General features: G+C 42.1%; 2 protein-coding genes across 2 annotated transcripts; one reads left to right on the forward strand and one right to left on the reverse strand.

Moving 5' to 3' along the window:
• Positions 1-862: 862 nt before the first annotated feature.
• Positions 863-8,311, reverse strand: LOC106097359 (uncharacterized). Its single transcript, XM_019354895.2, has 11 exons — positions 8,047-8,311; positions 7,505-7,711; positions 7,094-7,332; positions 6,903-7,003; positions 6,626-6,810; positions 5,965-6,159; positions 3,796-3,882; positions 3,294-3,547; positions 3,076-3,215; positions 1,590-1,904; positions 863-1,472 (listed from the first exon to the last, which is right to left on the reverse strand). The coding sequence occupies exons 1-11, from the start codon at positions 8,177-8,179 to the stop codon at positions 863-865; spliced, it is 2,466 nt and encodes an 821-aa protein (XP_019210440.1). The 5' UTR covers positions 8,180-8,311.
• Positions 8,312-9,905: 1,594 nt separating this feature from the next.
• Positions 9,906-12,343, forward strand: LOC109199596 (piggyBac transposable element-derived protein 3). The gene is made up of 2 exons (XM_019354902.2): positions 9,906-11,375; positions 11,615-12,343. The coding sequence occupies exons 1-2, from the start codon at positions 9,931-9,933 to the stop codon at positions 11,721-11,723; spliced, it is 1,554 nt and encodes a 517-aa protein (XP_019210447.1). The 5' UTR covers positions 9,906-9,930; the 3' UTR covers positions 11,724-12,343.
• Positions 12,344-16,657: the final 4,314 nt, after the last annotated feature.

The raw sequence follows: 16,657 nt of genomic DNA on the forward strand, positions 1-16,657 counted from the left end.
TATATATATATATATACACACACACATATATATATATATATATATATATATCCACACATATATATATATATATATCAAAGTCAAAGTCAGTTTTATTTGTCAATTTCTTCAGATGTACTTGCCATACAAAGGAATTGAAATTACGTTTCACACTGTCCCATGCGTAGACATAGACAACAATAAAGTGCAGATGCACAACATTTAGGTAACATACAGGATATAACAAGACAGGACCTACACATAACATATAACATATAATAAAGTGTTCCACAGTGCGCCCTGGAAAGTAGTGTACTAGTTCACTTGACGTAGTCCCAGGTTGTGGTTGGTAAGTGTTTTTGTTTTAATGCAGCATAAGACTGTAGCAGCAGTAATAGTAATATAAATAATATAAATAGTGCTAAAGAAAATACTAAAAATACAAAAAAATATAAGGCAGCAGGTGTGTGCAATTGTAATGCAGAGGTAGTCGTGTGTGTGTGGGGGGGGTGTAGGGTCCAGTCTGTCTTCCTATACTCCTGCCAGTCTGGTGTTTCTGCTGGCTGGGAGCCGGGAGGGGAGAGAGTTCAGCAGTCTCACAGCCTGGTGGATGAAGCTGTTGGTGAGCCTGGTAGTGCGGGAGCGGAGACTTCTGTATCTTTTTCCAGAGGGCAGGAGGCTGAACAGACAGTGCGCGGGGTGGGTTGCATCGTTGACAATTGTGATGGCTTTGCGGGTAAGGCGGGTGGTGTAGATGTCTTGCAGGGAGGGGAGTGGTACACCAACTATCCTCTCAGCTGTTCTCACAATGCGCTGTAGAGCTTTCCTGTTATAGTCAGTGCAGCTACCGCCCCACACAGTGATGCAGCTGGAAAGGATGCTTTCAATGGTTCCTCTGTAGAATGTGGTCAGGATGGGTGGTGGAGCACTTGCCCGCTTGAGTTTGCGCAGGAAGTTTCTTGGCCAGTGATGCTGTGTTGGTGGTCCAGGAGAGGTCCTCACTGATGTGCACCCCCAGGAACTTGGTGCTGCTCACCCTCTCCACCGCAGCGCCGTCGATGGTCAATGGGGGGTGACAGGTGGGATCTCTCTGGAAGTTGACAATAATCTCCTTGGTCTTGCTAACATTTAGCAGGAGGTTGTTGTCTCTGCACCACGTGGTCAGGAGCTCAACCTCTTTCCTGTAGTGGGTCTCATCGCCCTTGGTGATGAGCCCCACCAGCGTTGTGTCGTCCGCAAACTTCACAAGGTGGTTAGAGCTGTAGGTTGTTGTGCAGTCATGTGTCAGCAGGGTGAAGAGCAGAGGACTGAGCACACAGCCTTGTGGAGCCCCCGTGCTCAGGGTGATGCTGTTTGAGACCTTGTTGCCCACACGCACCACTTGAGGCCTCTGGCTGAGGAAATCCAGCAGCCAGTTGCAGAGGGAGGTGCTGAGGCCCAGTCTGTCCAGTTTACAGATGAGTTGTTGTGGTATTATGGTGTTGAATGCTGAGCTGAAGTCTATGAACAGCATTCTCACATATGAGTCTTTCTTGTCCAGGTGAGTTAGGGCTGGGTGGAGGGCAGAGCAGATTGCATCTTCTGTGGATCGTTTCGCTCTGTATGCGAACTGGTATGGGTCCAGGGTGGGAGGCAGGGTGGATTTGATGTGTGACATGACTAGTCGTTCAAAGCACTTCATAATAATGGGTGTCAGTGCCACGGGGCGGTAGTCGTTGAAACAGGCTGGGGATGGTTTCTTTGGCACAGGTATGATGGTGGCAGTCTTGAAGCATGATGGGACAGTGGCTTCCCTCAGGGAGATGTTAAAGATGTCTGTGAAGACATCCTTCAGCTCCTCTGCGCAGTCTTTCAGCACACTACCAGGGATGTTATCTGGACCCGCTGCTTTCCGGGCGTTGATGGTGATGAGTGTCCTCTTCACGCTGGCAGCAGACAGGCACGTTGTGGTTTTAGTGGGCGACAGAATAAATAATAGACATGGACACAAATATTGTAAACCCAAGCTCTTTTAATTTATGGGGGAAAAAAGCATTTAAACTACATTTCAATTCAAAACAGAGAAAAAACACAATATCTCCGGCCAAAACTGGGCAGGCTTAAAAATAAAGTGCTATTTTAAGTTTTTTAAGTACATTTTCAAAATGGTATTGTCTTTAAATAATAATATAAATTTTCAACATAAAGTGCAGTTTTTCTTCTTAATAAAATAAGGCAGCAACATGAAAGGTTACTTGACCAGCTTCACCTTTAAACTCTGAGTAACGTTAGCCAAGATTAATTTTTAAAACAGTGTGATTATTTCAGTGCAAAAACTAACAAACCCATTGCACTCACAATATCTCTCACAATAATATAATTCTTTACAAATCCTACCATGTGTATTCATGGATTTTTTTTTCACATTCTGTCTCTCACAGTTGACGTGTACCTCTGGTGCAAATTACTGGCCTCTGTCATCATTTTAGGTGGGGGCACTTGCACAATCGGTGGCTGACTAAATACTTTTTTGCCCCACTGTACAATGTGTCTTTAATGCCTGTTTAAGTGCAAAACATGGTGATGCAGACTTGAGATAACTGTTCTGCTGAAGGCACAATTGATAGGTGAGTGGGCAGATTCCCTTTATAAATTTTTCTAAATCAAGTAGTGATTTGGAATGTGTTTAGTTTAAGAAGGCAATTTTTAAAACACAAACATACAGTACATTTTTTGAACTGCTGTCAGTATACTATAGCCTGAAGATATTTTGTATTGGGATTTCTGTGTTTGTGAAGTTTCCTCTTGGGTGCGCATTTGTGGAATTAGGGTGTGAGTGCCAACACTTCTATGTATGAAGGAAAAGGTCCAATTTTGGTTGTGAAAAACTATGTGCATGATTTAAGACAAAATAGAAGAAGAATTTTAACATGCCTGGGAGAATGGTAAATGTTAGTGCTTAAAAACCAAATATTTACAAAACTAATTCCAGCACTAATAATTAAGGGTGGAAAAAAGGAAACATGACCATTGCCTGTCAGTGTCAAAGAAAAAGCTACTCTATACAAATCCGTCTGCTTATTAATTTCAACAACTACAACGTCTTTGCTACTTAACCAGCAAGAACCTGCCGCATGCACTAGAAGTTTGTTATGTAGCCATCTCCGATTTGTTTTAGTTACTGCTGGGAGATCCCAAGACAAGGAAAGATCGGAGACGGTGTCTTGCTGTTCCTGAGTAAGTTCTTCGAGTTCAAGCTAAAATTAAGATTAAACAAATTATTATGGTAGTCCACACACTGATTTTAATTCAATTCATTTTTTCATGTTACATACCATTTGTATGATACTCCTGATGTGCAGATCAGGACAGTCTTCTATAACAATTGTTGCCAATTCCGGGTCACCATTAAACAGCACGTGAATTATTGCAGGACTTAATCCTGTGACACGGGGACCATCATGCAAAAAGGTGTGGGCCAACATCCTTCCTGCAACCCGGAAGAGGCTGCTATCAATAAGTACCTCTGATGTTGCTGGGACCAGATGGTCCGGTTCACCCTCAAATAGCAGCGTTCGACCCATTCCTCCTAGAAGTACCAAGAAAGCAGGGTTTTCTTTATTTTATTTTTCTTCTATCTTTATGTAAAACTGTATTTTAAAAATTATCACAAGCTTCAAAGCAAGGAGAGTAAGGTAATTATGATAATATATACCAATATTATCCTTTTGTTAATTTAAAAAAAACAAACAATTTACACAGAACCAAGCACCACATAAGAGTAAAATAAATTTAAAAATGGGTAAATACCGCATATAAAAATATTGGTACACTTACCAAGATCTAATCTGAATCCAAACTGGAGTTTGGATATTATTGTTGTCACAAAGTACCGCATCACCCCTTGTCCAACAGCAGCATCACCTGAAATAAAATACAGATGATTACACTGTACATAAAAAAATGGCTGAGTATTATTGCCAAACGTATTTAATAGAAACCCTTCTTTTTTTTTCTTTTTTTTTGGGGGGGGGAAAGCAATATTATTTTGGTTGTAATCCTAGGGTACTACAGGGAACTACAGGGCTGTTTTGAGGTGACCGACTGGGAAACACTCTGTGAGCCTCACGCCGAGGACATCAATGGACTTACTGAGTGTATCACAGACTACATAACTTTCTGCACTGACTCCATTGTTCCAGCTCAGACTGTTCATTGTTACACAAATAACAAGCCGTGGGTGACTAAGGACATCAAAGCCCTCCTCAACAACAAAAATAGGGCTTTCAGAGGGGGCAATAAAGAGGAGGTGAGGAAGGTCCAGGTGTTACTATAGAACAAGATCAGAGAGGCTAAGGACAATTACAGGAGGAAGCTGGAGTGGAAACTCCAGCAGAACAGCATGAGAGAGGAGTGGAGGGGCATGAAGACCATCACTGGATTCAGGCTACCCAACAGCAGGGGAGCTGAGGGAGGTGAGGACAAAGCTAACGAGTTAAATCTGTTTTTCAATAGATTCGACACCACAGTGTCTGCTCACACCCCAACAACCTCACCTGTAGTCAGCCTGGAATCCAGAGCCACACCACTGTGCCAGCCTCTCTCTTCACATGGCGCTGCTGCCTCCTATGAGATTCCTGACACCCTTCCCCCACCCATCACCTTCACTCAATACCAGGTTGAGATGCAAATGAGGAGACTTCACTCAGGCAAGTCTGCTGGACCAGACGGAGTGAGTCCGCGCGTCCTCAAGACCTGTGCCCCCCAGCTGTGTGGAGTCTTTCATAAACTGTTTATGCTGAGTTTGAGTCTGCAGAGGGTACCAGTGATGTGGAAGACATCATGCCTCGTCCCTGTACCAAAGACACCACGTCCCAGTGGGCCACAGGATTACAGGCCCGTGGCACTGACCTCCCACATCAGACTTCAGCCACTGCACAGAGACCTGTCATCTTCAGAAGTTTTCTGATGACTCTGCGGTGGTTCGATGCATCAGCAGGGATGATGAGACGGAGTACCGGGCTGTGGTCGACTCCTTTGTCACGTGGTGTGAGCAGAATCATCTGCAGCTCAACGTGGCAAAGACCAAGGAACTGATCGTGGACTTCAGGAAGACCAGGAAACACTTGACCGCTGTTTCAATCCAGGGGGTCAGTGTTGACATTGTGGAGGATTATAAATACCTTGGAGTACACATTGACAATAAACTGGACTGGGCTACAAACACCACAGCACTTTACAGGAAGGACCAGAGTCGTCTCTATTTTCTGAGGCGACTGAGGTCCTTCAACATCTGCCAGAAAATGCTGAGGATTTTCTTTGAGTCTGTTGTGGCCAGTGCGATCCTCTATGCTGTTGCATGCTGAGGGTCGCAGATGCCAACAGACTCGATAAACTGATCCGTAAGGCCAGTAATGTTGTGGGGATGGAGTTGGACTCCCTCAAGGTGGTGTCGGAGAGGTGGATGTTGTCCAAGATAAAGACAATGTTGGATAACACCTCCCACCCACTCCATGACATGCTGGTCAGTCACAGGAGCACGTTCAGTGAGAGACTGAGAGTACCGAAAAGCAACACTGAACGACACAGGAAATCTTTCTTGCCTGTGGCCATCTCCCTGTACAACGCATCTGCTTAACACACTGGTTACTATATATGTAGTACTATTCTTAGTTAGCGTGTTATCTGTTTTGTTAATGTTGGTTTATAATGGAGCACTGTAACAAAAAAATAATTTCCCCCTGGGATCAATAAAGGATTCTGATTCTGATCCAGACCCTGCCAGAATACAAAAAAGAGGAGTATTGTACAATACACATTTTTATTAGTAGTCATCAGGTATATTATTTAGGACCACTGGGCTCATTGTAGTTAGCATGGTTGGCCAACCGAGCTCATCGTATGATGCATTTCAGCCACATGAAATGAGTAAGCCACTAAGACAACTCCATTAAAAGACATGTAACTAATTAAATTTATTTAACACAATAGATTTCTATTACTTACCATCAAGGGTACAATGAAGTGGACATGCCCATTCTTGTTGCTGTTTATAGAATGAGAGAAGTGCCCGTTCTCTGTCCTCCTCAGAGTCCCTCACATCCATCCTCAGCTGAAGTGGTTTCCCAGATGCATGTTCCCGAAGTAGATTTTCTCTGAAGACTTTGGCAGCTTGAGCTGGATCTTTAATCAACACCCAATCTAGACCGCAAAAATAAATGAAACAATTACACATAGAAAAAACCGTCTTAAAATGTTACATGTAGATATGCAGTCAAAGATGAAGAACACCTGAAAAATGTCATTCAGTGCAGCATCAAAAGGCAAATGGCCTAGTACCTATATAGTGTTTTACCACGAACACTAAAAGGCCTTTATACTACAGTCGCATTCACCCAATCAGTCTTTTAACACATATTACCTGAAATATTCTAAATGTTCCATTTCTGCACAGAATGAGGTTTGATTCCTGGTTTCAGTTACACTAGCATCACTTTCAGTGTTTTAAAAAAAATTAAGAACCCAAGAAAGTAGTCATTATGAATTACATTGCTGATTACATGCAGTACTACTTATTTAAAAGTAATTCTATTAAAGGTACTATTTTATTATGGAATGAATTTAAGTTTTTTGCAAACTTATAGCAGCTCTATGTGTTTACACAAACCATTGTCAGGTTCTTTGTGAACAAACTCCTCATTACCAGTTACTACTGGTACTACTGCACTTTGAGCTGAGGTTTCTGATGTTTCAGGCCTAACTGGCACACTTTCACTGACTGTGGCTGGCTCTCTATCATTTTCTTCACCATGGCCTCCCTCTCGCTCTCTATGTGATTCCTGCGTGGATGTCCTTGAAGTTAAAAAAATTGACATTGTCATACTCTCTCATTTTCCTACTTTAAAATGAATATGTAGTACACATGTGTCTTTGTTAGTACATACCCAGCACAGCCTTCTCTGTGCATTTTTATTTCAGAAAAGGAAACTTCCTTCTGACAAGTGATACAGGAGATGAGTGGACCAGAGGCACGACCTGAGCTCTCCTAAAAGATAACAAACATCCATTTATAAATGTAAATTCCACAATGCTATTTATATTTTGTGTGAAATGAAGACAATATAGATTTATGTACACAATCAAAGTGCAAGTCCTGTTGAAGTGGACGGATGTAGATTGTAGCCTGCCCAATCATTGCAGAGGGATCTTTCAGATACGCAATGGTATATCCAGTGCTGGGACATTGAAGCAATGCAAGATTTCGACTACGAGTAGATCCTGTAATTTTTAGAAGCTCAAATCCTCCCCCTTCTTGGAGCTTTGGATACACTTCCATCAGTTTAGTTCTTACAGTCTCGGGATCATTGTCATTTCCTGTATTTAAAAGAATAAACAGATAATCTCCATTCAATCAAACACCCACATATTTGAAAACAAGCCAGTACTATCTAATAGCCACAAAATAACAATCAAACAGTTGAAATTTAAGTCCAATTTGAACCACAATCAAAACTGGGCTCTGGTAAATTTCTACTATCAGACTTACCTGAAAATGTCACTTTTTGCTCTCCAAGTCCTGCAGCAAGGAGGTCTGCTTTAAGCTGAATGCTTGGAACTTTGTTAGCCTTGTGATCAGCCAAGCAACAGAACGTATGTGTGTAGCTTCTTCTAGGTACTAGGCTCTGTGCTGACCGTCTTATCATATTTCTTCTACTCCCACCGTTATACGGAGCAAAGAGCCTTGCTAGCTCAGCTGCAACACAGAGAAAATATCACAGCGGAACAGACCACCAGTCAGCTACAACAGTCTGGACTTTCAGTTTAGCATCATTTTAAACGTCACTAACGCTACACATCAGCACCAGGCATGGTGCTGCCAAATAAGGGCGTTTTACTGACTATCTAGTTTCAGGCCCCATTCACACACCACGAAAGTGAGTCACACACAAAGCATAATTAGCTAACTACCACACATAAACCTAGGTGCACAACCCCCGCCCACTGAAGTTTAGATGTTCATATGAATTGCTACGATTTAACTGTGTGCTAAGTCATCAATTAGTACAACACGTGGCTGACGTTACTTACTTTGGACAGGTGTCTGTAATGGTGCCGCAGGTATCGGCTGTGGCTGAGCTGCCGGAGTTGGGGAAGTTGTCCTCAGAGCTTCTTCAATTAAATTCGCTGCTTCTCTCAGCAGCTCCGGACAGCTTTTTGACATTTCTCGTACACGTCGTGCAATTTATCAACTGAGGGACACAACTATTATCAAGTGTCTTGGTTTTTATGGCGGCAAATTCTTGCTTCCAACTGCATAGCGCATCCAAGCAAAGTTAAAAATGAATATCACCACCTAAAGGATCGGAGTGAGATTTACTGGGCGTACGTCAATCTATTATCAGGGCTCGATCTGTCTGGACTTGCTTTACAGTTTAACCAATCAGATGTCAGACAAGCTACAGGGAGAGCGTTAACCCCGCCTCTTTACCTTGATGGGTGAGGCTGACAGATAAAATGAATTCATGATGAGAGCCAGGCGCCAGGACTGCCAAAATGAAATAAATAAATATATCATGAAATAATTAATTAAATGTGTCAGTAATTAATTAAAATGTGAAATACACAAATAATTAATTAAATGTGTCAATAATTAATTAATTAAATGTGTCAATAATTAATTAAAATGTGAAATACATAAATAATTAATTAAATGTGTCAATAATTAATTAATTACATGTGTCATAACTATGTATTTAATTAATTAATTCCAATTTTAATTAATTATTGCCACATTTAATTAATTATTTAATGGTGTATTTAAGTAATTCATTATGGCAGTCCTGGCGTTCCATAGTCTTATGTGTACAATGGATTTGAGTGTATAAATTAACATCTCCCATGAAGATGGTCTAGAAGCCTGTTATTATTATTATTTAAATTTAAGGGAACATCTGATTCCTTCCACAGATTTTTTTAATGACGTTAATAGATATTTCTTTAGATTTTGTCCCTTAGAAGTGGTTCAAGAATTATTTTTGATTTGAAAGAGGGGGTTTTTTTTCTTCAGAATTGGGGATTTGAGTGTCTACGTAGGTTCTCAGTCATCCAGGTCATGGTAATCTGAGGAGCTTGGGAAAAGAAGGGACTGGACTTCTTTAGGTTTCTTAAAGAGGTTTCATCAGAGACACTTCTTCATTTCTAAGACCAAATGGTGGAGAGTATTTAAGCCCTGGTGTAATTTCTCCCTTAACCCGTTTTGCCCCACTGGCAACAATTGTTGCCAAAGTTTATCACTGTCATTTTCGACTCACAATAAAAAATCTCAAAGGTACTAATGCAACTTTTTCCACTTATATGCTAGTAGACAACTTAGACAAAGGTTTTGATTTTTAAAAAATCGTTTCCAAGTGCTTCCTATCGCATGACATCATCTGCTTCCCGCTCTTTCTGGCTGAAGACATGGCGGATGCAAATCATCCTGGAAAGAGGTAATTTTCATAAATTTCTTATGACTTTCCCCCCAAACATATTTATAATTATTTAATCATTCAAGTCTCTAGAGTAACCCTCCCCAAAAAAATTGTACCTAGGATAAATATTTTTTTGTTCATGGGCTTATTTCTGTGAGTGGCAACAAAAGTTGCCAGTGGGCACATAGCATGTCGCTAACTAAAGGAAAACACTGTCTGCAGGATTGCTCCTAATTTACTTATTTTAAAATTGTAGAATGATGTACAATGGCTCATTTTAGTCCTTTTAGAATAATTCCTAGCTAAATAAATTCACAGGTATTCAAGGCCTCTGTGTATAGGATTTTTATACATTACCATACATCATTTTCTTGCTAGCTAAAATTCGCTTGCTAGCTAACATGTATGTTGTCCTTTCCTTAGGTACACCGTAGCAGAGATCCTGGCCATGCTGCAGGACTCTGAAACTTTGGCGGACATCACAGTTGTGCCTGAGTCAGAAATGCACGCACATGACACAGACTGTGACAGTGACCAATCTGATGATGAGGCCACTGGTGACCATAACCGCCTCCCATCAAGAATACTCAAAGGTGAAGGCTTTCTACCTAATTCGGACATGCAGCTGCCAAATCCCCCCGATGATGATCCTGGGTGCTCATCCTCAGTGAGTCAGACAGAGACTAGAAAGGTCAGTGGCACAAATGAAAAGGTGACCAGTCAGATTGTTGGGCCCATGCTCCACAAAACTAAGAACCAAGACAGGAAATTCAAAAAAATCAAAATTGCGGCCAAAGCACCAGCACAAGCCAACAAAAAATATCAGATCCCTCGCTATGTCCCCAAAGAACATGATCCTGGCTTCACATCAGATGATCCAGTGGATATCTTCCTCACATTTTATCCCAAGTCCCTCAGAGATGTCACACTGGAAATGTCCAATCTCTACGCTGAACAAAAAGGGAAAACGCTCAACCTGACTGAGGATGAACTTCTTACATTCTACGGTATTCTGTTGATCAGTGGATACAACACAGTCCCAAGGCGGCATCTTCTCTGGTCAGACGATTGTGATGTCAGCAACAATGCTGTAAAAGATGCCATGCGGAGGAACAGGTTTGATGAAATTATGTCTTCTGTTCATTTAGTAGACAACATGAAGATCACAGCTGACCCGTTCTTCAAGGTGCGTCCCCTTTTTAAGCATCTAAATGACATCAACAACGCAATCCCGATAGCAGAACATGTGGCAGTAGATGAGATGATGATTGAGTATTTTGGAAGGCATGGGTGCAAACAGTTTATTAGAGGGAAGCCTATTCGTTTTGGGTATAAAATATGGAGCTTAGCATCCTCCTCCGGGTTTGTCCATCAGATGGAGCCATATGTAGGAAGCCACACACATCTGGTGGAAACTGGACTTGGTCAGGGTCCAAGTGTGGTTCTTGGCCTGGCAGAGAAAGCTGAAGTGCCACCTGGAGTCAAGTTTTACCACGACAACCTCTTCACAACCCTGTCCCTGGTGGATGAGATGACCCTGAGAGGCTATGGCAGCTGTGGCACGATGCGACAAACTCAGCTCCATAACGTTCCCTTCACAGCACCCCAGACCTTCAAGAAGACACCCAGAGGAGATGCTGAGTATCTGGTTGAGGCAGAGAAGCTGATTGTAAGGTGGAATGACAACAGCGTGGTCACCGTGGTGTCGAACATGGAGAGGGAGTTCACCGAAACTGAGGCGAAGAGATGGAATAAACAGAAGCGGACTATGGACAAGGTCAGACAGCCCAAGTGTATCCAGGACTACAACACACACATGGGAGGAGTGGACCTGCATGACCAGTTTGTCAGCCGCTACAGAGTCAACATCCGGTCCAAGAAGTGGTGGTGGCCATGCTTCAGCTGGGCCCTGAACAGTGCCATGGTGAACAGCTGGTGCTATTACAGGTACACAAGGCTGTATGTTATTTAGTGATATCACAATCGAGTTGGTGATGTTTGACTCGAGGTCATCGCTAGTGCTCTTCGGTCGACAAGAGCAACAGTGATGATATCCAGACCAACATCACAAACTCAAGTGTGATATTGCTTTTACAGAACATTCTACATATGGGGCATGACGTTGTAGAAAGGATGAAACGATGCACATTCATGCATCTATCATGCTTGTTTTGTCATTCATTTAGGTCCTGGAAAAGCGGGGAGAAGGATCTCCTCTCCTTCCAGAGGCTGGTAGCCCAGACCCTCCTCCTGCGCCATGGAACAAAGCCAAGTAGGCAGGGCAGAAGATCTTAAATGGCGGTGGCGATAACTGATGCCACCAGGTTTGATAATTTGAACCACTGGCCCTGCAACACTGGTAGCAGGTACAAGCGATGCAAGAACTGCGGCGGACGCACATCATTTGCGTGTGGAAAGTGTGATGTGCCACTACATGTGGAGTGCTTCAAGAAGTACCACACTGAGTAGAACATGCATGAAAGATGATGGAATGTATGGGAAGAAATATGTTATATATGTATATATGTTTTTAGAGGTTCTAAGAAAAAAATGTTTGTTGAGTTTTTGAGTATAAAAAAATTGAGAATAAAGAAATCAGTTCAAATTGTTTGATGTTTTGAATTTTATACAGGGGGAACCTGAGGCTCCACCTTTTTGTTATTATTTATTATGACTATATTATTATTTTGTTCTTATTATATTATTATTATTACTTCTCTATTATTATTATTAGGTGACATTTGACCTAGTGACAAGCTGTGTGACTACTGGCAACAATTGTTGCCAGTCATAAAAATGCTATTTTCTTCAAAAAAAAGTACAAAATGGAAAAAATAAATACATAACATGATTCAGAGGGACTCAACTGATAAAATGATATGCCTTACAACTCTGAAAAAAATCTGGGCACAAACGGGTTAATGTCCCTCAGATTTTTCTCCCAGATGAATAAATATAAAAATGACACAAACTGACTGCAGCTACTTTTTGTCCTTTCTGTCAGAAACCTTCATGTGACTCATGAGAGACACGTTTCAGCTGTTTGTGACAGATCAGAGGCCAACAAGTCATTTATAACACTTTCCATCATTGTTTAGCACAAACACATGTTGACACAGCAGCGGGGCCGCAGTGAGAGTCAGAGCCAGGAGATAAAAACTCCTGTTTGACCACAGCCTCACTTTGTTCCTGCAAACACTTCCTGTTGTTGACTGGGTGGAGTCAGGAAGCCAGCGAGGCCCTGCAGGACTGAGACTGCAGACTGGGACGTGCTCTGTGATGGAGATCAACAGCATCACTGACTGTTTCTGTGAGGACACCATCATCCCAGCAGGGCTGTTTCCCAACAACAAGCCTGGACCATCAGAGACCTGAAGCTGCTGCTGAATGAAAGAAGAGGATCTTCAGGTCTGGAACAAGGACGAGCTGAGAGTGTTAATAACGTTACTAATGTTCAGTTACACTTTACTAGGTCACATCTGTGACACACGTCACTTAAATAAAGAAGGAAATGTTGGCTCTGTTTTATCTGCTGGGCCCAAAAGTGACTCCCTGTATTTAAACTGCTATGAATAACTTGTTGGTCTATAATATGTGAAACATGTGTCAAATGTCTCCATCATGAAAGATATCAGGTCATCTTGAGCCACAAAAACATTCCTATCATGAGGTAGAAGCTGGAATCAGTTTGTTGCAGAGGGACGTTTATATATCCCATATTTATCCAGTTAAAGTCACATTGAAATTCAAAAATGTCTTTTCAAGAGTCGTCTGTCCAAGAGGAGCAGAAACAAATATAACAACAGTTATTTAAGCTGTTTTAAAGGCCACAAAGGAGCAGATTGGTTATAATGCAGCTGCTTCAGAGGAATAAAGATGAAACACTGTTTTTATTTCATGTGTAACACCTTTCAATCATGTGTTGACTAAAGTCTATTGACCAGTATAAGTAAAGACATCACACACACACACACATGGAAACACTGAAACCTGTTTTTGGTGCAGCAGCGGTCCCAGCTGCTCGCCTTTATCTAGACTGGGTCGGCTGCTTATCTCAATATAATCAATGTTTAAAGTTCTCAGTGTTTCTGTGTTGCTTCGTATAGGATCTCCCAGCATCATCACTGTGCTGTCCAATCATTGTGTGCTAGGTTACCCTTATAGTGCAATGTGTGTTTGCACAAAGAGAAGCATGTGTGTCAAATATAAGCACAGAACAGAAAAAGCTGCCAGTTTCTTCTATTTAGAGTCAAGTTAGTGTTTTGTGTCTTTGTTTGAGGCCTAATGTCAAGCAGAGGTGTGTGTAACTGGACTGCTCTGTTATATGTGTAACTATAACAGTAAAGAGAACTCTGAGGATGTTTGGATGAATGTGGAGCTGAAACAAAGTGTTGACAGATGTTTGTGTTTCAAACAGGAAAATGAGCAGAAATAAATCAGCTCTGAACAAACAGCCGTCTGTCAGTATTATTATGGTCTGTGCAGACAAACGTGCTGTTTATTCACTCAAACTAATCTATTCTGTGTTTTTCTACGTTCAACAGAAAATCTTATGTGCTGCGTTCACTGACTCCATCATCTCTGACTGTTACTGACACGCAGTTTACTGCTGTGGAAAATCAGGGGGCGTAACAAAAGCAGAGTGAAACGGAGCGCTGTGATTGGTCAGAGTGTTTGTGGCTGTGGACCCTCTGTCCCACAAGCCCCTCCCTGGTTTTTCCTTCCCAAAGTTTTTCTCTCCTGAACTTTGACGCTGATCGTCTCCGTGTGAAGCTCTGTGTTAAGGTAACGTTAGCAGTCTGTAATGTTTTCCTGGCTAACATCAGCTGTGTGCAGCTTAGTTCAGCACAAATCTGCTGCTCCATAGTTCACGGTAACAGACTCACAGCTGGACCAAGAGGCTGACCGCGCCCTGAGCTCTGAGTGAGGCCGCTGTACGTGACGTGGAAACGTGTTTCTGCCGAAAAAAGGAAATATGCTGTGAATATTTGCTCTGTCGTTTTTTTCTCTGCTGTCGCTTTGTTTTTGTATTTCAGGCTCTGAGTGTTTGTGTAGGAATCTGGACTCCTGAAAGAAATAAATGTAAAGTTAAAGTAATGCTGTTTGTCATTGTGTGTCTGGGATGAAGTCACATCAGAAACAGATGGTTTGGAATCAACCTGAGTAGATCGTCATCATTTACACTCAGTTTATTAAGTTCAGCTTCACCAATCAAAAACCTTCCTGTGCACAAATATCTAAAATATCTGGCTCCACACGTCCACATGCAGTTTTGAGACAAATGTCACGCTGCCAGCTTCGTGCAGCTTTCCACAAACTAAGCTACGTTTTGTCTTACAGATAAACAGATTTATCAACATTTCTATTTTTTTCCTTAAGATTTTTTTTGTTGCTGAAAAACAAATGAACTGTAACAACGATGAAGAACTCAGTGCTCTGTTTGCTTACATCAGCATCATCCTGTGACTCCAAGATTTACTTTTCACTCTTTAATATTTTATTTACATTTTCTGAGCAGCATTAACATGAGTTAGCTTAGCTAGCAGAACAGCTAGCAGTTAGAGTATGAACTCTGTAAGCAGTCAGCGCGGTCCTGGACATTGTTACTGACAGAAAGCTGCTCTCTGCAGCCATGTTTGACCTGCTGCTTTGTAGGACTACAGTAATGGAGGATTTGGAGTCTGAACTGGGCTCTGTGACACTTTTTGTAGTGAACTGATTAAAGCTGCGTCTCAGATGGATGTTAGTCCAACACATCAGACACGACCTCTGCAGCTCTCAGTTGATGTGCACATGAATGATTTGTGTTTCCTCTGCAGGTGAAGGTAGAAAGTGTGTGTGAGCTGATGTGAATTGAGCAGCATGGGTCAGAGTGCAAGCAAGGAGGAGGGAGTCCCTCCCTCTAAAAGCACTCTGTGTGGGGAACATGAGAGCCAGACCAAAGCTCAGAGGTGAGATGACCATCTCTAACTGTCCATGACTCTTCTCCATGTCACAGCTCAGCACTCACATCAATGCTCCATCATTATTCACAGGAACCAACGAGGAAGAAAACGCAAACATGAACCTGAACCCAGCTGTGTGTCCTTAAGGAGTGACGGGTCTAAATATGAACCCCTTCATTTTAAAGTCCAGCCTGTGTCTGCTGCAGAGAGGTGAGCTGTTAGTAACATGAACTCTTTGAGTTGGTTGGTTGCTAACAGACATAGATTAGTTTATGTTAACTAATTAGTGACAGAAGCAATGACTTAGTGGAGAATAAAACCACTGAAGCTAAAAATCTGTCTCGCTGTTGTGCTGCTCTTTGCTGCAGCAATGAGTTTATTTAAAACCTTTGGCTCTCTGTCTCTTCAGCAGGATGTGATTCTGCTTTGTTTGCTGGCTGAGCTAAAACAGGAAAATCCACTTGTTAGCTGTAGTGTTTGTAACGAGGCTAAAGAGGAGAAACAGAGAGAGAACTTTATTAATCCTTCAAGTTGGTTCCTCCGGGAAATTTAGTTGAACAACAGCTGGAACTAATCAGGTACAACAAGACAGGGAGACAAGACTGTCAGAATAAAACAGGAAACATACTCAAAGACACAGACTGAGTAGATGCAGGAGACAGACAGGAGCGAGAGAGAGGGACACAGAGACAATAGTTACACACACACGAAGCTACATTAGAGATTTTGAATCTTGGGTTTTCATAATGCTGGGCAGACACTGTGCGATTTTTTCAGTCGCGCGATTCAGCTCCTGCTCAAACTGTACGATTGACTCGCAGGGGTTATAAGTTCGTAGGTCACAATGCAGGGTCTCACACCCAATGCTCTGATGCAACCTGAGTGCTCACACTGTGCGTCCATAAAATGAAGGTTATAACAGAAAATCTGTCGCTCGCTCTCCCTCTCTGTCTTTCACTCACACAGACTCACACCACCACCATCAACTTTGCTAAATTGCTAATGAAAAACATTGATCAGGCAGCTGTGATTGAGCAGCAATGTAGATCCAACTATTTTCACGGTTGTTGTGGTCGTGATAATTTTGTGAGGCCACATCGAAAAGGCTTGGGTGAGCTTGCCATAGTTGTACAAGTGCCTCCATCGCTTGTGTCCAGATCACACGCTGCACAGCTACTCCGTCTTTTTTTTTATGTGTTTATGTGTTTGCGCTTGAAAAGTGTGAGTGGCTGCGGTGACACCCTCACGAGCGATTGATGATCGGGAGCTGGTCATGAGGTGTTA

The sequence above is a fragment of the Oreochromis niloticus genome, unplaced genomic scaffold, assembly GCF_001858045.2.
Source record: "Oreochromis niloticus isolate F11D_XX unplaced genomic scaffold, O_niloticus_UMD_NMBU tig00007864_pilon, whole genome shotgun sequence".
Taxonomy (NCBI): domain Eukaryota; kingdom Metazoa; phylum Chordata; class Actinopteri; order Cichliformes; family Cichlidae; genus Oreochromis; species Oreochromis niloticus.